We start from the raw sequence: 24,386 nt of genomic DNA, 5'->3' as shown, positions 1-24,386 counted from the left end.
TTTAACAGATGTTTGGTAACGCCCGCTTTTCTGTTAGCCGCAAAAAAAAAAAAAACCTATGCAGTGACTCAGAATTAGGTGAAGTCCACCTATACAGCCATCGCATTAAAAATGTGTCAAATGTCACATTAAGTGGTATATTTTATGTCTTGCTTTATTACGTCTTAAGGTGGTTGAGTTTGCCACAGGTGGGGCTAGCAAGCTGCCAGTCTGGGTCATCGCCTGTGTGCCTCTTCTGCCATTCAGGAACGCGTTATCGTGGGTACATAAGTTCAGTGTTGCATAGATATGCGAGTAGAACATGAGAGACCTCCTTACGCGCTATTTTTAGTATTTTCAGAACTTATCCTGTTCATAACATCGTCTGACGGAAAGATGCCTGCCGAAGGCCTCGTGTTTGCAAGTTGTTGCAGAGACTCTTCCTTTCAACAGTGAAATGCCTGCAGGACTAAGTGTTCCACACTGCCTTCCTTTTTCCTTTTCTTTTTGCATTCTGTGCACAACAGAGAAGCTCGCCCTGTTTTGAATGTCCATGTTGGAGTATGGGCTGTTCGTATATTATATAGATTGCAGTGGTTTCCAAGCAGTTCACTCCCTTTCCTAGACAGGGCTCACGAGCCAGGGGCCAAAGCTACTGAACGTGGCAGTGATTCGAGTCCTTTGGGAGCCGGTAACTGACCAGGACTCCCGACTGATGGAGGACTTGAGATCGCTTCTTGTGCAACTGCGATGCTTCAGATCAAGCACACACTCGCTTGTTGAACAAAAAGGTTAATCCAGTATTTTGTCACTTTGAACACTAAACGTGCTCAAATGTCTCGTGGCTTGTGCAGCACCTATGTAAAAACGGCCGTATGAGAAAAATGAAGTGCATGAAACTAGCGTCCATTAAAGTGGACTACCTTTTCTGTTTCCCATTTATACTTGAGCGCATGTGCAAACTACAAAAATGAATACGTATAATATGCCTCAGTTTTCAATCCTAAAGCATACCAAGGTGCTCTTAGAATGACCAACATAGAGATGTATCATAAAACGGCCATACTTTTCAACTTGCTGGCTGTGACTTGCAACTTTCAGCCTTGACACATCAGTTACTGCCCCATATGTGTTTACATGATCATACTTAATATAAGCTTTCAGTACAATCTGCACATGCCACATACGTTACCTAAACCTACCCTACTGCAATGGTCAGCAGCACTGCAATCTTCAACTTTTTTTGTGGGTGTATAGTGCATGCTTCTCTAGAAATCTCAAACATTATGTTCTCACAAAAATTAAGTTCAATTAAATTGATGCACTGCATTTCTAGAATTGTGAACAGGCTAGTACTACAGTGAACAGAGGCTTAGCAAGCGACAAAGTGACGCAAAAACAGAAATGAATGGAGACGATGCCACTTGGACATTTTGGCGCTACCCTTGTGCGACATCGCAGATTTTGGCAGCGTCAACTCGACGCTATTTAATGGCATAATAAAGGGAACAATAATCATTAATTATATTTAATGGCTTATGTCATGGAACTAATCACGTGCACTTACTCGGATTTTTAGTGCAGAATTTTCACATGATGACAAATACACTTAGTGCTTCTAACTTTAGTTTAGCATGCTTGTCATTGTTGAAACGTACTGCACTAATATAGTAGGGGTGATAGGGTAGCAACTAGCCTGAACTAACGTTTTGCTCAGTTAATGAAATACTTTGTTCACAAGTTAAGCAAACACTCAATCTGACAACCTCTAGAAACTTCCTCTCATAAGAACAGCCCAAACTGCGCCATTCATGACGACATGCTTACATCATTAGAGCCACTGTCCAGACTTCTTAATTTGCTAAGGGAAATTTTCAATATTTAAAAGAAACTTGTGCTGTTTCCACTGAACACTCAAACAATCTAAGTGAATTTGGCATTCCTCATTAGTTTTCCTATAAACTGTTAACAAATTCAGCTGTGTTGGAAGCTTCCAACCATGTAGACTGTCGCTAAATAATGCTCAATGAACCAGAAAGCAAGAAAGTTGTTTCACGTTGCATAAAATGACGAGGTCTGAGCAGAGAGGCAAATTGCAAAGGGCATTAATCTCTTTTTATTTACCACTTTCATTTGCACCAAACATAAAAAGTAAAACAAACAAACTTAACCACTTCCCATGACTTTACAGAAGCAGATAACCACACCACGACAATCACTTGCAACATAACCAACTCGAGATGCTTATCCAACAACAACACCATAAAACTTTCAAAAATACTAGAAAGACAAATAAATTGGATGCCCATTCCTCTAAAGCCCAACTGCAACAAAATTTCCATCTTCATAAAAAACCTAGTTTCATGTAGTGTACATATGGAGCAGCCTCCATGCAAAAATTTGTGGTTGAAACATGAATGCACGTGTCACCAAAGGCTTGCAAATAGCTTTTATACCGAAATGTTTTTTTATACTGAAAGTGCAAAAAACAAACCAATATGAGCGGGTGCGCACGCACGCATGCACGCACGCACGCACGCACGCGCGCGCGCACACACACACACACACAAACACACACACACACACAATGCTGCTATCATCGCTCATCGGAAGTGATACACAACTAAGAATGCATAGCTCCACAGCATGACCTCAGAGATTATGTGGCACCGGGTTGCTCCAAAATCTCAGAGGCAATGTGCTGAAACTTGCATCACGTCCACTATCCACTAGACACACACCCCAGTTAAAGGCTGCTAATAAAAATGTTGGACAATTACGAGCCCTGAAGCACTGGCAAGATTGCTTCAGTAGTTATGCTGTTCATTTATAACCAATTAGGCCAGAGCGAAATTTTGCTGCAGTTGGTCTTCAAGTCGAAGATACCATAACAATATTTCTTGTTATGTGCCACGGGCACTGCCCAAATTTTATTCGTGCAATTTAAATTCTGTGTAGCAATAAATTATACCACACTCTACACGCACATATGCATGCATCCAGTGCGACTGTAGCAACAATTTAGCCAGCTATAAATCTCAATAAGATTAAGTTAATATAGACAGGGCTATTTCAGAAATAATGCATCCTTAATGTCGTATGGCCCGATGTAAATAAATAATTTACTTAGAATGTACGTCTACTTCGACGCTACTCTAAACAGTATCAATCGGCACAAGAATAGGAATAATAAGGGGTCATAAGAGCACAACCGTTTTATTATTAATACGCCAAAGAGTGCCCTTGCAGTGTGCACCACATTAAAGATTACACAAAACAGCGTCCATATAAACATTTATCCATAAGTTCGCTATGTTATACAACTCAATAAAAACAAACAATATGAACGCATTTGTTCCTGTTTACATTGTTAGCTGACACAAGGGAACGACCAAAAGCCAAACGCTGCTTGAAATGCACGTGACAAACCCGAACACCACTGTAACGTGCGAGACTAAACGACTAGCTTAGTTATATCAACAAATATCAAACACCGGCCTTACACACATCTTCTGTGCACTTCAAGAGAATGACTTATTGAATCAGTGGGGGAAAAAAAACTACTGAGGTTCAAAACAAAACACAATGCTGGGACGTGCCATTTTGTAGCCAGGTAACATAAAACCAACGCATTAAATTTACAATACTGAATAATAATGGCGGATACTGCCATTGCACCATCAAATCATGTGCCACTAATTGCTTTCGAGAACGGTAAGAAATTTGCATATACAACGAGTGCGAATTGCTACGCTGTTCGTAAGTACTGCACAACAAGATGAAGGCACAAGCATTCTGCCAAATGCTGATGTCTTCGGGCCGATGCAATGAGCAACATGGATGAAGCACGGAGTGCACAAGATAAAAAAAAAAAGAAAACGACAATTATAAAAACATGTAGTGCGATGCACAGTGTCCCATTTTGATGAGCGAGAGACACGGGGTCGTGCGAATGCATGAAATTCCTCTGAGATAAGTACAGTTCGCAGTTTGTTGGCTAGCACTTCCCGCCTTCGCATTGTCTTGCCGGCGTCATACAACTGGCAGGCAAACCGTAACGCTTTTCCGCAAGCGAAGCTTTTTGTGGAGCTTCACCCTTCCTCGTGTTCCTTGGTCCCAAAGGCACAACCTGGTCCTCGCAATATGCTCGATGTAATGGTCTATTATGACGGTATCTGTTGCAGTTCAGCTGAGGCCGACATCCAAGGCCATCATAACGATAAACCCGACCACGGTGGTCCACGACGCCAGTCGGCCATTTGAACTGCAGCGAGAAAGGTTAGACACGTGGCATGAGATGTGTTTGAACCAGAGACCAAAGTGCACGCACACGAGATCGCAAGGGTGCAGTGCTGTGATCTCAGAGGCCATGCACATGTGCAAGTGCGGGGCACTTTAGTGAAACTTTTTCCCCAAAAGCTTTTATGATTCAAAGCGGGAGTGCAGGCTTTACACGAGTAAAAACGGTACATTCTTTGTTGGCTATTCCTACTGCATGATATTGTGGCCATCAAAGAACACCTTATTTGCGTCTCCATGCAACATTCCACTTGCTGGCTTCTACGCCCAGCTAAACCACCCTATCTAGCCATCAAGGCCTTGCTAATAGAATGTGCTGCTGATCCAGTTGGTTTGTGTTTACAGGTTTACATAAGCTCAAATTTTGAATGAAGACAAAGAGAAAGACACAGGACAGCTGCTACTTTTGTTACATTAGCAACAGTATAGTTGCGATGAGAAATTTTTTTTCACCTCTCGGCATTGCACATCTGCCCAAGTAAAGGCGGCAACTTCATCGCTCAAATGAAGACGAAGGTACAGTGGAATCTCGATAAGCAGAAATTGCTTAAACAGAACTGCCTCTTAATTGGAACACCACTCTCGTGGTTGATCAGTTTTGTATTTGTGCAATTGCATTCAGCTTTGTCCATCAGTAAATAGAACTCCCGACAAACTGTGTGCTGTGTGTGTCAAACGTGCCTTTATGTTGTCCTTGTCATTAAGCTTGAGCTACAACAAAATAAGATATGCCGTACCAAAAAGCCTACCTATAGCTTTCCTCATTGATAAACGGACCCAGTCTCCCAGGTCCCTTGAGGTTCCGTTTAAAGAGAGCCCACCCCACAGTGAACTAGAACATACAGGCAGTGCACTGACCAACATACCTCTCGGCTTCTCGTGCAAGTCATGCAGAGTGCTGCTCGTAGCAGCGGCGCGGTCGTCGCTAACTATCGAATTCGTCTGGCAAACCCCAGCTCCACGCACGGCCTGTCTGGATGCGCATCTGGTCAGACACCAGATGCACATTTGTTTCAGACCAGCAGCGCATTTCACTGCGATATGCCTTCAACAGTTACCTACTGCTGCCAGCTGCCCCTACTGGCAAGAAGGAAACACGCCAGGTGGAGAGCCCTGGCCGCGGCACTCAAAAGAGGTTCTAGTAGACTTTAACAAAGTGCTAGCTGCACGTTAATGGGTTTTGTCTCTCCCAGAGATTTTTCATCACAAGAGCCATGTCTACCTTGTCTAGGCGGACATGAAACTGTGAACAGATGCATTCTGCCTTTTGTTCTTGTCGGAAGGGCCAACGACACTGCTGATGGCCCTACCCACAATACAAGGAAACTGTTCGTACATGCTGCCTGCAGTACTGACTATGCTGCCATTAACCGGGCAAACTGCTTTGCAGACGACCTAGCTTCACTATTATGAAAAGACTCTATAGAGCCCTTTGGCGTCCTTGGAGCGTGAGCCAAGTCAAAAATTACAAACAGACCTTGCACTTGTGGTGCTATCAAAGGTAAAAACATAGAAAGAGGCTCCAAGTGAACAAGGACTGACCATCACATTGTCAAAAAATGGGCAAAATTTGGATGGGGTAAGGGAAAAGAACACGACGCAGGCACTGACACTATGTTTAGGTTGTGCCCTTTTTTTTACTGATGGTTTTTCAATGCTGTCGCTGAAGAGACGCATTCTGCCTTCTGTTCTTGTGGGAAGGGCCATAGACACTGGTGATGGGGGCATCCGTCCGCACCCCTCGAGTTATGTTTTTGCTTCAAGTGCAAGTTGCCCTGTTACGGCTTGAGCTAGACAAATGTAAGAACAAGCATTGTTGCAGCATTTTTCGAATGGTAACATAAATGAACCCTTCATCAAGCTCCATCGAATTTGACTGTAGTACAGCTGAATTTCAATTTTAACAAGGACAGATGGAGTTGCTAGAGCTATCTGGTGAATTACAGGTTGAATAAAAGAAGTAGATTTAAAAAAAAAACACAAAATTCCCTGCAACTTCATTTCGCAGTATATTTACTCACTTCTGATGCATGCCTGAATATAACGCACATTCAGTTTTTATGGGTTCAAACTGGAAAACAATGGGCACCTTAATTTAACAAGCACTCGATCTTATAACAAGCGTAAGGTAGCAAGCCTCCGATTCTGGCAATCAGAAAAGAAGAAATCAGTAGAGTTTAGCTTCCCAAAATGAAAGTTTATTTAGCCTTACTCTCCATTGTCGTTGGTCCGAGACAGCCTTTTATTGCTACCACATTAAAAGAGTTTGGACCCTTTGGCGCCTGTCTTTGTTCCATAACAATAATCATTAGCTACCTTGTGCACCTTTCCTCAGGGTGATATGGCTTTGCTCACAGGAAAGCAGCGAGTGCAGATTTTTCAGTTAAGTAAACACAAGCAAGACAGACAATTATTGTTTCAGAACATATGCCCCAGAGGGAGCAAACTATTTTTTTGTTTTGTTTTTTACAGTGATGGGCAACAACATGTTCTTCGTACAATCCACCGCATTCGATATTTGGCATTTGCTGAACGATTCTGCAACCATTGCAAATAGGACAGTGGCCCATGGCTAGACTAGCCACTTCACCAGCACCTCATGAGGTGTAATACTCCAGCCCTCCAAAAGCAAGTGATGCAGTTCCACTGCTACTGGCTTAGCACCTAACATAACTTCCCTTTTGAATGGACTTTTTGTAACGGTAGCAGTGCTTCATTGTCGGAGAACCACGTGAAATTTTACTGCGTCACTATCTTGTGATGAAAACGCGATGACACTAGCTGACAGTTGACTATTGGCACTGCCGGAAACACAGTTTCTGTTTCATATTCGGATGTAACATGGAGGCTACTTTCGGACAAAGAAGGTGCATGTTCAAATTGGGTAAATACAATCGTTCAGTGTAAACTGCTGCTTTCACTTGAAACTCTGCTGAGGACAAGCTGAAAAATGCAATTTTTGGCAGGTGATAGCCTAGCATGTCCTATAGCCCTGCCATCAAGACACTACACCAATGGGGAAACACTGGGGTCAGCTGCACGTGTGTTGACCAGTCTAGTTCGGATTATCCTACAAGATCGAAATAATGAGTCTTGGCTTATAGCAAAATTGCACGGGCGTGGTCGGGACCTTCAGTCAGGATTGAATTAACCAAAAATCAAGTTATCAGTTTGAGGGTCAAGTTGTTTTTGCAGACTTAAATTCTTCAGACTGAATTATGTAAACAGATACTAAACACTTCATTTTTTTGGTAACATTAAAGCAACAGAAATATGTTAATGTTTGCGGTATTATACACACATGGTTCAGTCTTCAATATTATGGATAAGCCCATGGTTTATCATTGCCTTAACCGAGACTTGGGTTGCCACCTCGTGTAAGTGACAAATAACTTTTTCACTGTGTGCAAAATTTCACTGTATACCGTTGCGATCACAGAGTGCTTAGAGGAGGAGACGTTCTTCTAGCAATAGCTAAAGGCTTACCTTCACCTGCAATCAGTGTCGTTTGTGAACTTCATACAGTTAGGGCTTCCGTTACCCTTGGTCATCAAAACATAATACTAGGTATGTTCTACTGTTCTCCCTCTGCCTCCTGTTAATTTATTAATGAATTCTATGACACCATTTGCCATCTTCGCAACCGCTTTCCTTCACGACTGACAGTGGTCCTTGGTACTTTCATACTTTCCAAACACTGTGTGGAACACTTCGCCACCTTCATCGTCACCTTTTTCATAAGAATCTAAGGAATTTTTAGAGCCCCCCCCCATGTTTTTCTTTTCTAATTCACAAGTGGTAACTGATCCTATGCAATCCAGAGGTAATGCAGCCTGTACCATTGACCTAATTTCAGCGCTGCATCCCGACCTGGTATCTGGAATCGCGCATTCACCTGGCATAAGCGATCATTGCCTCCTTTCTCTTTTAACTTGTCTAGTCTTAAAACCACCAAACAGAATACTACAGGAGACTATGAAAAGGCTAATTTCGATGCAATTAACAGAGAATTAACCTTATTTATGTATTTTAACAAGATTTCGACAATAATTCTATTCAATGTAATTGAGACTCACTCTTAGCTAAAGTAAATGAATTAACCAATAAACACATACCAACCCACATTATTACTTTAAACCCTCAAGCACTTTGGTATGGCCCCACATCAGGTGCCTCGCTAACAAAAAGAAACATTCTCTCTTCTTTCTTGCTTGGCTAAAGAACTCACTCACTAAATCAAGACAGGCTGCTTACAAAACAAAACTTGATGCTCATGTAACTGCACTCAAGCTTGTTAAGAACATTTTATCTAGCATTCTTCCACTGATACTAACAAGTAATGCTAATAAATTTTGGAGAATCAACAACCCATCACCTAGTGATCAGATTATATTGAATTTTGAATGACTCCTCAGCTAGCCCTATTCCTTGTGACCAGCATGCTACTGTTTTAAACCAAACATTTGTGAAAAACATTTTTAAATGTAAAAGTGTTTTGCCAGCCATACTTGAATATGACAATGTGCAAATGCCTCCAATTAGTGTTGAAATGCCTGGTGTTCTACAGCTTAATTAATTCTCTGAATGTTTATGATCCTAGGTGTGACTCAGCTGTTAACACTAAATTTTTAAAAGTACTGGAGTTCATTTCAGTTCACTTTCAAAGCTTTTTTTCAGAAATCTTTAGACACATCTGCACTGCCTAATGAATGAACAACCGGGAAAGTGATTCTTCTATATAAGTCAGGTAACAAAAACTCGTCTATTAATTACTGTCCCGTTTTCATGACTACTACCTGCGGTAAATTACTGGAGCATGTAACTTTTCCTAGCCTTGGCAATTTTCCTGAGTCTAATTGACTGTTCGCTCTAGCGTAGCTTTAGAACAACTTTTCATGTGAAATGCAACTGGCTTCTTTCGCTGATAAGTTAAATCAAATCTTGGATCATTTGTCTTATGCCAACTGTATTTTCTTAGATTTCTTAAAGGCTTTTGACAAGGTTTGTCACAAACTTCTGTTGTTCAATCTAAGTAAACTAATTTTGGAACCTAACTTCCTCACATGGATTGAGCATTTCCTAACAAATTGCATTCAGTTTGTTGTAGCTAATGGATCCAGTTCATGCAGTGGCGTTCATTCTAGTGTACCCCATGGTTCTGTTCTGGGCCCTCTCCTATTTGTCATATATATAAACGACCTTCCGGCTACAGTGCCCTCAATGTACATTTGTTCACTGATGATTGTGTTATATTTCGTGAAATAAACAATGAAGCCAATGCTAACCAATTACAACTTGATTTCAACTGAACTAAATGGTCAAACTCTTGGTTAATGGAACTGAATATTAAGAAATGTTAAAAATTATTTAACAAAACCTGCACTGTAACATTTCTAGAACTCCGTCTGATCTAAAATACCCTTTGCACAAAGCTTTAATATAGCCTTAATCGGAATATGCTACATCTATGTGGGATCCCGGACATGATAACCTACTGTGCTTATTCGAATCTAGGCTGGCCACGATTCTAAGCTGACCTCCGAAATGTCCGAAGCCAGAAAAAATTTAAAAAACTTACCTCGAATGTAGTCTGAACAAAAAAGTGAGGACAGTGTTCGCAAATTGAAAACAGCATTTATTTAATATGAACTGCCCAGCTCACTCTACGTTATCATAGCTGCTAGCCTCGTCGCTATAGCCCAGACCATACGCACACTTGCGGACGAGCGCAAGCTCGCATCTGCGTGCCCATGCATGCGCAGACAGTGCGGCACCGGTTGCACGCATTGCAACACGGCACGATCTCGAAGAACAGCTCCTCTCTGTTATCGCACGCTTGATTTCCTTATCACTGTGATCTCCTCATTGCGGCACACACAAAAAGTGTCCCCCGTTGCCCCCTTCAACGACGGAGGTTTTTCTCATCGATGCTAATGTCCCACCTGGATTGAAAGTTCGACGTTGCCTCTGCGGCTAGCACAACTTTGCGTTTGAAAGCAGCACTATAGTGGCATTGCCTGTTTGGTGCCATTACGATAACGCCACGCTATGGGCCACGCCGCACGCCGATATGACACAGGTCAAAATAGCAACGTCTCTCGTGTACTTCAGTTGGTTACTGGCGCGGCTAATAGCGGCTGTGATACTGACTTCTCTAGATGGCACTAGCTATGCTCAATATTTATGATTTTAAATTACAACCTGCCGTGTTTTCTAAAATCCTCGAATCTAAGCCGACCCTAGAGTTTGGCATATGATTATTTGAAACAAAGCTACCGGCCTAGATTCAAATAAATAAGGTAATTACTTCCTAGAACTTGCCCAAAATAACACTGTTGGATCTGTTTGATCTGTTCGAATATAACAGAACTGCAAGCAAATAACACGTTTGATCTGTTCGAACTATAACAGAACTGCAAGCATTACCTCAATGAAATCCAATTTTGGCCTTCCTTTACTGTATTTTTACTGCAAGATCGCATGTTTCGCACCTCTTCACGCACTTTATCATTGTGATATGTGAAGTGCACGAGACTGTGCCATGGTTGTGAAATGAAAGGAAAAGGACAACAAAGAGTGCGCGTGTGGAGGTGAATCTCATGGTGAATGGAAATCAACGACATGAAAGAGCGTCGGGCACAAGACCGTGTGGCGCAAGAAGATAAAACAAAAGGAAAGTGACCCAATTGGGAATGACCACGGAGCTTCCAGGGAACAATCGCCACAGGAGAGAGGGAGGGCTCCACGGGTCACCAAGGGTCCTGGTACAGTTCCAGGAAGCGACGCAAGACTGAAACCGGACCGGGAGCTGAAGAAGGCCGTCGAGTTCAGGACCCGAGCGTCCAGGACTACACCCGGCCGGGGCCTCCTATAAACCCGTTCCCAGGTGTCGCAAGTCTACCCGATCATGGATTGCTGCCCAAGGCTGGCGAACTCCCGAGCCCACAGGCAGAATGCGAGTAGCTGGGCTACGGACCCGAGATTGCACCCAGCTCCTTGGTCAGAACACCGCCTCCAGCTGCGTGTGCTCCTGTCTCCAAGCAGGAGCAGCTATGCTGTGGTCGCCTATTTGTCGGTCAGTCACATCGACCTTTTGGCGAGAAGTGGCGTTCGTTGCCTTGCCTCCACCCCCCCATGTTGAACTGTAGCGTGCGATGCCACTCGCGGTCTGCCCTGACTTGCGTTGTGTCGATACTGATACAGCTTCGAGTGCATTGGTTTCTTGATGTGAATTTTTTTCACTGGGTGTTTATTTCATGAGTTTCTATGTACATTAGCCGTATTGAAAGTTTTGTGGATGTTTTAGAACAAATGGCTTTGTCTCAATTGGGTTCTCGGAGGCTCCGCCTCAGGGAACAGTTGGAAATATTAAAGAAAGAAAAGAACCTACATCACAATCACCATCTTACATTGAATGTGGAGTTTTTTTGCAAGACTACATTATCTATTATACTATCGTACTGGTTCCTGTCATAAAGTTAGGACTGATCTATGCTACACAAAGCATCTTTCTCAGTCTTTTTTGCCTTGCACCATCTATAGATTGGTACTACCTTCCTGCTGATATTGTGGCTATTAATGATGACACTATATTTGCAAAAATATAGCCAACATTGTAACATTGTATAAATAGGAACTTTAAAAATTTGTTAGTTTGTTTTTTCTGACATCTACATATTGTAGAGCAAGAAACTTCTGTAGTTGAGATTAGCATATTTACTCGAATCTAACGTGAAAATTTTTTCAGATAAAACGGGTCCAAAAATTGTGTGCACGTTAGAATCGAGTACGTCCCTAAATCTGCGTTACCATATCGCCAACGGCATTTCAACATGGCCGCCTCACACGCGCTTTTAGTCTAGCTGCTGTAGCTTCCTCCATGTGCTGTAGTATGCGTGCTTAGGTTAGTTCCCCGTCCATCTTCCCGGTCTTCCCAGTCTTCCCGTTTTTCGCATTTGCTCTATCAGCATGGAAGTGCCGAGTGCAAAGACATGCCAAGTTCATCACGATGCCGCAATTAAAAGGAAAGTGATCACGTGTGTGGAGGCGGACAGAAATGGGGCTGCATCACGGGCAATTGGAGTTCCTGAATCTTGCGTACGGGACTGGCACAACTAAAAGAAGTTTTCTACTCCGGCGGCTGCTATGTACGGCATGGCCGTGTGGTCCCTATCTTGAAAGCGATCTGCGATTGAGACAGAGTCTATGCATCTAGGCGCACTACGCTGTGTTCTCGACGCTTAGTGAGCGTTGAAGTCAGAGGCAGCACAAACATCAATTCGCTCGCTCCTGGTACCGCACTTCCCCACTCCAGCATTTTGATAAAGAGTTTCCGCGGTCATTGCATGAGACGTGTTCATGTTCGCTGGTGTGCACGTGACACCATGCTTGTTAATTCAGTTGGTAAGTGAATGTTTAAAAGTTTCTATGGCCGATAAAACTACTATCCTTACTTTTCGTACAGCTGTCTACAAATTTGCTATCGTAATCGATGCTTTGCCTTGAGGGTCAAACTGCGACTTTCTTTATTTATTGCAACTTTAGTGTAATGGGAGTAATTCTTTGCTTTTCCAAGTGAGAGAAAGTTGTATTCTTGTATGAAAGAATGAGGTGCACAGTACTGTGCAGTTCTCGTGCATCTCGGGAAAAGAGACGCATGCGAGGCATTATTCTTGCTTTGCGAGCTCTTGCCTATAAACAAAGTAAACACATCCCTACGGATGAGCAATGCGGTCGAGCCTCTTGTTGTAATGCATTGAGAGATAAGACACGAGATAGTGGTCTTTTTCCGGATGCCCGTAACCTAACATGGAGCAAGCATGGCAACACCATATCTACAGTGCGCAAGCACAGGCATGAGCGGAGGACGAGTAAGCAAGGAGAAGGATTGCCACACCAAGGTCAACAATACGGTAGCCACCACAGCGTAAAGTGAAAAATAAATTTTGGCAGAAACGGAGAGGTGGGAGCCCAAAACCTTCTTTTTAACTTACAGAAGGTAGCAGAACCTTCTAAGAACCTACTAAGCTGAATTTCATAATAAAAGCTCACATTCTTAAAAACATGCAGTCACTGTCGTACCATAGACGTCTTTGAGCATTTGAGATTGTTTCCAATGCCGTACATATACAGTGATGACCCTGGAAGGCTTAACAGAAGTATACTGCAAACTACAAGCCGTAACGCACCACCCAGGAAGCGTTGTGCTGCAACAATTTAGGTGCTACCAAGAGTTAATAGCCTGTTGCACAATCCGTAATCTGCATTTCATGTCTGCTGTGTGAATGCGTTCAAAAGCCAGACTGTGTTCGTACCACCTCTCGTGGTATGACTGATTGCCGCATGCTTGTCCATCATGTGAGTTGACCCTTAAGGGGGGTCACTGCCTTTGAAAACCGAAAAATAAAATAAAAAAATAAAGTAGATTTTCGGAAAACCACATATTCGGGCAGTATGTGTTATGAACTACCTCTTCTGCAAATATCAACGTCTAATTCCTCCCGATGCTAGTTCAGATAAAATATATAACAAGCCACATAAGCCCCCGAGCTTCTCTTACCAAGCTTGCGCCTCCGGCACTATGTCATCAACGACGACGTAGACCATCGCCCCAGCAGCAAAGGCGAGGGCATAAGGCAGCAGGGGCTGAGCCATGGTCACCGCCAGGCATCCAAGGATGCCAGCTGCTGGCTCCACGACTCCACTGAGCTGGCCATACCTGAGTCCATGCAATGATGCAGCCAAAGATGGATTACAGGCGACAGCCTACATGCAGGTAACTGTGCTAGATTCTCTTCTGAGTTCATCATCATCAATCATCATGAGCGCGACTTCTTGAGAAGAACTGCATAATGAAAGGGACCAGACTAAACATTAGTGCCGACTATCAACCGTCATTAATTTGAAAGACACAAACACATGTGGGAACTCAAGGTGCGTGAGCACTCAACGATCCACTCTTGGGACACCAAAAATGAACGAAGCAAAGCAACATTACATGGTGACGCAAAGCTGAAGTAGCCTAGTAACGTGCTCATATGAATGACCTGTCCGAGTGCTCCAACCCTTCGTGTGAACCAAGCACGCCAAGAAGATGTGTCGTGTGTTTTTATCTTTGTACTTCCCAGGGATCTCGCATTGGTCAAAACGGTACGTACAACTGCACAAAAGGGATTAAACTAGTTCTCTTCATGATGCAGTTCCCTAGAAATCGAGTAATACATAACAAGATTGGTTTGAAAACCTTTCGTCATCATAAGACTGACTTAGTTCAGGGCAGAACAAAGGCCTGTCCCAGACGTGGACCCCTGTGAGAAGTCAAGTGCACTCTTTCAACAATCAAGAGCACCACCTTATCTTTTTCGCAGTTGCATGCACAAAAGCAGCTGATGCAACATTTGAATCAGACTAATCACAAGGACTTACCATAATTTCACACAAAGAGCCCTTCTCTGCATAAAAACTGTGCCCTAAACTACAGGGACCTCAAAGAAATTTTAAGTGAACATGGACTGGTAAATTATACTTTATGACATCAAGAATATCAGCCTTGCTATAAGCGGAGTCTTAGTAAGCAAGAACAGACAAACACATAAGAAAAAGATGGCCTTAACGTTATATTATTTATAATACTAGTCAGTATGTTTCCTGTAGTCCTGACGGTGTTCTTTGTTAAAATGTGTTTTACTTGAGTGAAATGAGATCCCTATATACACTCTTTGGCCATACCTGGCACCTGCGCCACTAAAGGGACACTAAAGGTTACCAGAAAGTCAAGTTAAAGTGATAAAGCAATGCTCTAGAACGTCTAAGGCATCAGTATGATCGTGAACAGAGCTTTAGTAACCGAGAAATTGAGGTAAATGCACGACACAATTTGAGAACCCCTAGCGACATTCCGGTACTAGCCCCATGACGAAAGCACTCCTCATCATAATTTATGTCACTAGTACTTAACCACTCATATTAAAAAGATCATTTCATTAGATTATAAAACAGAAGAAAATGCTACTTGTCTACTTCTATTTGATTCTAAGAAAAAAATAAAATTTTGACGTTACCCTTGAGTAGTATGGGTGATCGAAAGGTTTCATTTTCGCTGCTCGACTTTTCGGCACGCGTGCTTTGGAGTTTCAGTTGTTTCTTTATCGTGCCGTGCTGCAGTGGTCCTGCTGGCTCGTGAAACTTGTATTTGGAACAAGCAGCGAAAATGCCACGTCCATGTGACGTTGTGGGATGCGCGAACGGTCCGCAGAACTTGGCCAAGGGCAGATGCAGTGGCGAATCCAACGTTACTTACCGTATTAACACAATTGTAAGTCGACCCCCCATATCGCGTGACCGGAATAAAAAAAAAAAAGCAGAGCATACCCGAGGGCGCATTCGATAACGAAAATTTATTAGTAGCTGACATGGTCACTGGACTACTCGTCTTCACTAGTGCTGCCATCGTCATCGTTGCTACGGTCCCACAGCGCGTTGTCGTCCCGTGAAATTCCACATTTGGCAAACGACCGCACCACGACATCTTGTGGAACAGCAGCCCACGCCGAATGCACCCAACTACACGCAGCCATCAGCCACTCATACTCACGGCGGAGCAGGTCCTTAAAAGGCGAAGATCTGGGCTTGTTTCATGACCATGTCGCACTTCACTGGCAGGGTCCGATTGCGCATTTAAGCGACGTATGCCGCAAGCTTAGCCTACAGCTCTGGAAAGTGTCCAGACTTCGGCACGTGGGAAATTTCTCACTTGCCGTCACAGGCTATAATTTCGCTTCGCTGCAGTTGCCACTCTTGCACCACCCGTTCAGAAACATCGAACTTGCGGCTCGCTGCACAGTGATTTGTTTCTTTGGCGTGTAAAGGATGGCAGCCCTCTTAACGGTGCTGTGAACGAGTGCCGAGTGATTAGTGGGCCTGGAGCACTCATGACGACTGAGGAAGCATAGAAGTAGCACGTAGCCGGCAGTCAAGTGGAACGCGTCAAACCAATGCCTTTCGTCAACAGGCAAAGAGAAACTTGCGAGCAGTATCGGCTCTTCCATGCCATGGAAGAGCAGATGCCATGTGCCATGTATTGGTTTCGATTGTAAGTCGACCCCCCACTTCAGATTTTCAAATTTAAAAAAAGTGGTCGATTTACAATCGTGTAATTATGGTATCACTGTGTGCCTGCGAGTGAAGCTCTCCGTTTGAAGTGGTTAAGTGCCGTACCTCTGTCACAGCGCGCTGGCAAAGAGCCGAAAAATCATGTAGTGTGCGCGCTGCACTTTTGTACGGAGGATTACGGGTTCAACGCCGACTTACTGAAGTCGCGTGAAGTGCCTTTCAAAGCAAGCCGTTGTCGTAGTAGTATGCAACGACGCCGGCAGCGCGAGCCCTCAACAGCAGGTCACGTTCATCAGAGCTTAAATCGCTAAACTCAAGCCCAGCATCGCGAGCTAATGTGTCATTGTCAGGGTCATCCATTGCAACGAGCGTCGAAGTTGGCGTCATAAAATAAAGAACTACCTTATCGTCGTGCGCTTTACCTTCGACTAGCCTCCCTAGTTCTGCTTTTGCGAGGCTGTCGGCTCTGTATTGGCTCTGCTTCTGGCTGCGCGTTTGCTTTTTGTGCAGAAAAGCCGTAGCGCCGTGTGCGGGAGCCGTTTGACTCATCGACGGCGCACCATCACTATGAGACCCTGATGTCAATACTCCTCGATCGGAGGACGGGAGAATTGAACTGCGCTAGAGGTACGCGGATGCTTCAGAACCCATTTTCTCTTAAAATAAATCTCTTCTTTGCACGAAACAAGCGTTTCGAGGTTTCTGGGATGGTATTTCAACAGTCGACATTGACTTAATATTAACCTTTAGTGTCTCTTTAAACATCAAACATTCATTCATTCCCTATACAGTAAACTTTCAGTTGTACGAACGTTGGTTTAATGAATATTTCAGAACAACCAACTGTTTAAAAATCCCCGGCAGTTTTCCTATAGATTCTATGCAAAAACGTTTCACTTAAAACGAATTTCAGAACAGTCAATATTTCAGTTTAAAGAACTCGCTCAGAGGACCAAGGCTTGCAATGCACTGGACTGCAGGTGCAACCGATGCCCGTCCTCATCAAACCGCCGCTCAAGAGGCAATGTAACGTCGCTGGCACTACAGTGCCCCTGGGGCAAAGCGGCAGCGCGGAAAACAAACGGCAACGAGGCATGGCCTCCGAGATCGTCCGCACTAAACGAGCAAGCATGTAATCTCGCAGGTCATGAACAAAGGAACATCGCTGGCGCTTACAATGCCACCAGAGCAAAGCGGCAATCTGTCACACCATAAACCACCTGGTGTGTGTTTTTTTCCGACCGGCTCGTTGTGGCATGGTCGTTGTCTCTTTCTTTCCAGTCTCGTCGGTTCCGTGTGTGCACACAAATGACCCACATGCTGTGTTTTTCATTGACATGTACAAATTCCATTTCACACATTTCTAACACTGGATGCCATGTCTTTTGCTCCGTGAATTGCACTCCATGAAGTCAGTAGGCCTTGAGCCTAGTGACGCGCACGACATCACTAGCTGCCAGAGGAGAGGACAAGGCAGAACTAACAGGAGCAATTTCGTACATCATAGGTGTCACCTGGTGCAGCATGCGGTAGGGCCCTGCGTATCGTGAAAGGAGCTTTTCTGAAAGTCCAATGTGACGAGAGGGCGACCACAGGAGCACGAGCGCACCAGGTGAAAACTGTAGGTCACGGTGGCGGGCGTTGTACTGATGCTGCTGAGTAGTTTGCGAAGCCGTCAGTCGAGCACGGGCAAGCTGGCATGCACGGTCGGCGAGGGCGATGGCGTCGCTCGCACACTCGCTCGTTGAGATTGCAGCAGGAGGAAGTGCCGTGTCAAGGGGCAAGGTTAGTTTGCAACCGTACAGCAGATAAAATGGAGGAAATCCGGCGGTGTCGTGCCGGGAAGAATTATAAGCAAATGTGATGTAAGGAAGGGCAATGTCCCAGTCATGGTGGTCCTTGGAAACATACTTGGACAGCATATCAGTAAGAGTACGGTTTAACTGCTCTGTCAGGCCTTTGGTTTGAGGATGGTATGAGGCAATCAGCTTGAGTGGAGCAGGAACGCACAATGTCGGCGATAACTTTGAAGAGGAAGTTACGACCACAGTCAGTAAGTAGCTGTCGCGGGGCGCCATGAAGCAAGATAATGTCACGCAAGAGAAAGTCTGTGACGTGAGTGGCGCAACTGGTAGGGAGAGACCGCGTGATGGCGTATCGGGTGGCATAATCAGTTGTGACAGCAACCCATTTGTTCCCAGAGGATGACGTGGGAAAGGGACCGAGGAGGTCTAATCCAACACGAAAGAACGGTCCCACAAGGACGATGATCGGCTGTAGATGACTGGCAGGTAGCACCTGAGGTGTTTTCCGACGCTGGCAGGGATCACAGGCAACAACATAGCGTCGAACGGAGTGAGCGAGACCAGGCCAATAGAAGTGGTGGCGGATGTGGTCGTACATGCAGGTTACTCCAAGATGTCCTACAGTGGGTGCGTCATGCATCTCAAAGAGCACAGTCTATCGTAGATGTTTTGGCACGACAAGAAGATGAGATCCGTCAGCGAGGAACTTCCTTTGGTACAGAATGCCACCCTGGAGGCCATATCGGCGAACGGATGCGTCGGTAGGTGTAGAGCGCAGACGCTCGATGAGTGCTCGCCGCGATAGGTCTCGGTACTGCTCATCGGCGATGTTAGCGAAGGCAGACAGAAAAAATGCCGTTGGCAGTACTACTGTCGGCGTCGTCAGGCTCGTCTGCCGGGTAGTGAGACAGGCAGTCAGCGTCCTTGAGTAGTTGGCCAGATTTGTAGGTGACAGAGTACAAATATTCTTGGAGGCGTAAGGCCCAGTGACCAAGTCTTCCTGTAGGATTTTTCAGTGAGCATAACCAGCAAAGTGCGTGACGGTCTGTGACAACGGAAAAGGGTCGCCCATATAAGCATGGGCGGAATCTCGCAACCGCCCAAACTAGGGCCAGACACTCACGCTCAGTGATGGAATAGCTGTGCTCCGAGGGTGGGAGGAGCCTGCTCGCGTAAGCGATAACACGGTCGTTGCCGCGCTGGCGTTGTGCCAGTACTGTGCGAATTCTGTGACCACTGGCATCAGTACGGACTTCGGTAGGCACAGAAGGATCGAAATGGGCCAGAACGGGAGGCGTTGTGAGAAGGTTGTTTAGATGCGAGAATGCAGAGGCCTCGTTATCGCCCCACTGGAAAGGGGCGTCTTTTTTCAAAAGTTTGGTTAGTGGTCGTGCTATGGCCGCGAAATTTTTCACGAAACGGCAGAAGTACAAACAAAGGCCGATGACGCTGCGCACATCCTTGACACACTTCGGAACAGGGAAGTGCGTAACAGCATGGATCTTGTCTGGGTCCGGTTGTACTCAGTTCGCGTCAATGAGATGCCCAAGGACGGTAATCTGGCGATGGCCAAATTGGCACTTCGATGCGTTGAGTTGCAGACCAGCTCGACAAATGACGTCCAGGACTGATGAGAGCCGCTCGAGGTGCGTAGCAAACGTTGGGGAGAATACTATAACGTCGTCCAAGTAGCACAGGCACGTGGACCATTTGAAACCATGAAGAAGGGAGTCCATCATGCGATCAAAAGTGGCAGGAGCATTACATAGACCAAACGGCATCACTTTGAATTGATAAAGACCATTGGGTGTTACAAAAGCAGTCTTCTCGTGGTCGAGATCGCACACAGCAACCTGCCAGTAGCCGGAGCAAAGGTGAATAGAGGAGAAGTAGCGAGCACCGTGGAGGCAGTCAAGGGCGTCATCAATCCGAGGTAGGGGATACACGTCCTTTTTGGTAACCCTGTTAAGGTGCCGATAATCCACGCAAAAGCGCCATGAGCCATCCTTCTTTTTAACCGGTATAGTTGAACCCGGCTGTATCGAACTCACAAAAAAACGCCTATCAGTTCGATATAGAGCATAATTCGATATAAGCCTGCTAAATAATTGGATGTCATAAAAGCACATACCATTTGTAACATCACTTTATTGGTGAAACTAGCTTAGTTTTGCACGAAGTAGTCCTGCATTTTCTTCTGCTTGGGCAATTTCGCCGCCTGCAATGCACGCACTTTTCCACATTGTCTAAAGCGTTGGAGCAGCTGAGGCCGCAACCTTTTGCATATGCGCAGAAGCACGGACTAGTTCGAGCGCACCAATCACTTCGGAGGATGTGGGCCAAGGGCCGTCGTTGCTTTCTTCATTGTGAACGCTTTCACTTGTGCTCGGGACAATGTTGGCAATGTAGACTTCGTTTTCGGGCTCTCCTGTGGTTGCGCCACCATCATTTGAGCTCACAAACTCGTCCACCGTTGATTCGTTAACGGATTCCAGAAATTCTGACAGCTCACTCCAAACTTCGGCAACATCGGCAACGGCTTCGTCGCATTCATCAGAATTTAGTCATCGCCGAGCACGCGAAAGTCGGCACGGCTGAAGCAATTTCGGATAAACCACTCGCACACGGCCGTGCGTACGCATCGGGCGCCACGGGCACCGGGTCGCGTGTTTGGCCGCTTTAGCCGTAATCTCCCCATTCAAGATCGTTCTGAGAGTGCTCCTCGAAATCTTGTACGCTGCGGGGACATCCGACTTCTCACCGCGTTCAATCCTATTGATGATTTCGAGCTTCACGGCGAAAGGCAAATTCTGCCGCTTCATCACGGCAACACTGCGGGAGAAGGCCTACGAGGCGCACACACAATGAACCAGAAAAGCAGCGAGACAACTAGCACTTCCGCCATCTTGCACGACGAGGGCACAAGAGCCTCTGATTGGCTGCCTGAGCAAGCGCTGCGGGCGAGCCAGGATCATTTTTTGCAGGGGGGTGTCAACGGCTCGTCCGAGGCAGGGTGGTCAAGGTAGGGAGAGCGGTTGGATGGAGCCGCGCTGCCGGGTTTTCTTGCCACCATGAGGGAAAGCCAACTTCCGGGGGCACTTTCTGCCGCTTGACGTTCGATATATCGGGAGTCGCTGCTTTTTTTTGTTCGATGTAAGCGTAATTTTTGCTATATATACTCATTGTAACTATACCGTGTCCAGAAATTGTTCGATATATAGAATAATTCGATGTAAACCGGTTCGATATAGTTGGGTTCGACTGTACAACAGGTGACGCCCATGGACTAAACGGCGGTTCTATGATGTTCTTGGCAAGCATATTGTGAACTTCTGCGTGAATAACTTGACGCTCAGCCGGTGACACTCGATACAGGCGGCGATGAATAGGAGAGGCATTGCCAGTATCAATGCGATGTTTAACAGCTGCAGTTTGGGCCAAAGGACGATCGTTAAAGTCCGGGAACGGCCATCTCCACCAGACATGTTACGTAAGAAGACGCAGACGAAAAGCTATATACAAGTACATTTACAAGGAGATACGCCGCACTTGGCCCAGCGGCAACAGCCCATGCTAGCCTCTAATCATCGTCGTCATCTTCACACTGCTCGCCTCTTCGTCATCGCGAATACTGTTCCGTAGCAATATTGATGTAAACAAGTGCAGTGTTTTGATAAATCTAATGTGAGAGGCTGCACTCGAAGACTTCTTCAATATGCGAAATGTCTAAAAAGCACGCAAGAAATAATTCATAAAGGGAGGTAGGTGCAAGTGCAGAAATGAGTGTCAACGAACTCCAAGGCAGCTACATCAGTAGACAGAACTCAGCATGCTTTTATCGGCTGTAGTCTGAACACAACAGCGCACTCAGGCCTGCTCAGTGAGTGCTACATGGCTTCCAGGAACGACATGCGACCCTGGAGAAGTTATTAAGAATCATTCGCAATTCACAAAACGCGCAACCGATGTGCACTCAACAGGTTAAGAAATCAACCAGCAAATTCTCCGACACCTTTCCAGAATGATTCTAGTGGTGTGCGGCAGAGGACAGCACAGGAAAATGAAAAAAGGTGGACTGCACCACAGAGGCAATATTCAGTCTAATTTTTATTTATTTATTGAGGAAGAAGGGTGCGCATTAGACTTGGATGAATACTGTAATCAGTCTTGAAAATTTTGCTAGGGCAGGCCGGAAATAGGCATTTTTGATGGGGTATAATGTGTATTCGACGCATTCACTGTCCCTTAAGCTCTGCCAAAACAGATGCTGCCGCTAATGGGGTCTTTATTGGGATCACCACTGGGGTATGGTAAGTGTGTGCTGACCAGCTAAGTTTGAATTACCCAACAAAGGCCAATTTGAGGATTGAAATAATGAAAATTCAGGGCCATAAGAACATGTGGGCACTAGACAGGATCATCGGCCGGGATCGAATTAACCAAAAACTTAAATGAACCGCAGTCAAATAAGTGAAGGGCACTGTGCACATATTGCAGTTGCAACACTGTTGCAACACTGTTGTGCAACACTGTTGTGCACTGTTGCAACACTGTTGTGCACTATGTGCACAACACTATGCTGTTTGCATACTTTAGTACAGGCTGGAAATATGAATACCAGGCTGCAGAAATATTCAGCTTTTTCTTCTGTACCCCATTCTGCAAACTTCCGGCACTTATAGCACATATACTTTTCCACTGCTTGTAGGAGTCACAATGCAATTTTTATAAACTACACTTCTGCATAATTTCTCTGAGAATCATACAGAAAACCTATGGTATTTCTGGACTATGCATATGGACCACTTCAGTATGGTATGAATTCTTTAGAATCAAGAAAGCAGCTCACCAGAATGACTTCCATTTGGAGAAGCCAGCCCCACGGAGCGGCAAGCTTACAGCCAGTCCCTCGGGGAAGTTCTGAATGCCTATGCCAAGCGCCAGATTCCTGTTTGTGAGACACGAGAAAAAAACAACATTGTACAGGCCCGCAATGAAACACACTGTCGCCATCATCAGCCTGTTTGGGACGGCTGTAGGAGAAAGGCCGCTGCTAACAATCTCCGGTATGGGTATGAAGAACTTTATTTAGGTCCTGAGGGATCAGTCTGGGACTGATGCGGGCCACTCCCACGTCGGTACAGAGAGGCCGAGCCCCTCTGCTACCCCACGGGCCCTCTGGACAGCCCCGAGTTGGTCCGCCAGCACTTCACTGTGCAGCATTCGCTGCCACCACTGTTCACCTCGAGAACCATCACCGGCCAACGCCAAGCAGCGCCACAGCATGTGTCACCAATATATCTTGTGCGAGCTGATCACATCAAATACCTGCACATTCTTAATCTCATTGCACCGCCTAAACTTCACCCCCTAGACTGTGTTCCCCTACCCTTGGCACCTTGAAAATAAATGTGCACAATCAGTGTATTCTACCGATACCAACATACGGAGCAGAAATATTGAAGCTAACAAAGAAGATTGAAAAGAAGCTAAGCACCATGAAATGAGCGACGGAACAAAAAAACATTAAGCATAACCTGAAGAGACCAAAAAACAGCAGCATGGATTATTAGAGACCAAATGGGGGTAGGCAACATTCTAGATAGCAATAAAAGACGGAAGTGGAGCTGAGCAGACCATGTAATGAATGGGGCAGATAACCGGTTGTTGGTGTGATAGTGTCGTCCCACTGTAGGGGATGTCAACAGTCGTGGAGGCCGAGTGTATGTCAAAGCGTGGCTCGCTTCACTTTGCACCGCCGAAGTGGAGATGTCAACACGGCATGAAACCGTACCTTTGTCGCCGACTCTCAAATTTAATAAAGTTATTCCTTTTTGTCCAAATTAGATTTCTTTTTGTCAGCCCGATAATTTGGAGGATCTTGCAGCCCATTTCTGCGTAAGCAAACTTCATAGACGGCTGCACTTATTCACATAAGAGGTCGAACTTCAATACAATGGCCATAAGCTCATACAGTTGCATGTCTGAGTTTATGGGCTGCCAATATTTTCATCAGAGAGAAAAAAACATTTATTTGCCAATTACACAGCACAGACAGAACACCGGTAAAAGCAAGCATGTACTAAAAATACAAACAAACAACCATGATGACTCACCTGGCAGTTTCAAACGTGGAATGCTCCGAGCTCCCGGCTGCACCGAATCCAACGCCCACCGCAAGACCCTCTGTGC

General features: G+C 45.2%; 1 protein-coding gene across 1 annotated transcript in view; it reads right to left on the bottom strand.

The window, feature by feature from the left end:
* Nucleotides 1-2,072: 2,072 nt before the first annotated feature.
* Zip48C (Zinc/iron regulated transporter-related protein 48C) overlaps nt 2,073-24,386 on the bottom strand; it is a 47,962-nt gene continuing 25,648 nt past the window's right edge. The window contains exons 6-9 of the mRNA XM_070523665.1: nt 24,311-24,380; nt 23,044-23,142; nt 13,838-13,996; nt 2,073-4,243 (exon numbers count right to left, since the gene is read on the bottom strand). Coding sequence (XP_070379766.1) covers nt 4,165-4,243; nt 13,838-13,996; nt 23,044-23,142; nt 24,311-24,380 — 407 coding nt within the window. The 3' untranslated portion in view covers nt 2,073-4,164. The remainder of the gene's footprint in view (nt 4,244-13,837; nt 13,997-23,043; nt 23,143-24,310; nt 24,381-24,386) is intronic.

Source organism: Dermacentor albipictus, chromosome 8, assembly GCF_038994185.2.
Source record: "Dermacentor albipictus isolate Rhodes 1998 colony chromosome 8, USDA_Dalb.pri_finalv2, whole genome shotgun sequence".
Taxonomy (NCBI): domain Eukaryota; kingdom Metazoa; phylum Arthropoda; class Arachnida; order Ixodida; family Ixodidae; genus Dermacentor; species Dermacentor albipictus.
This window is presented reverse-complemented; position numbering and strand designations above follow the sequence as displayed.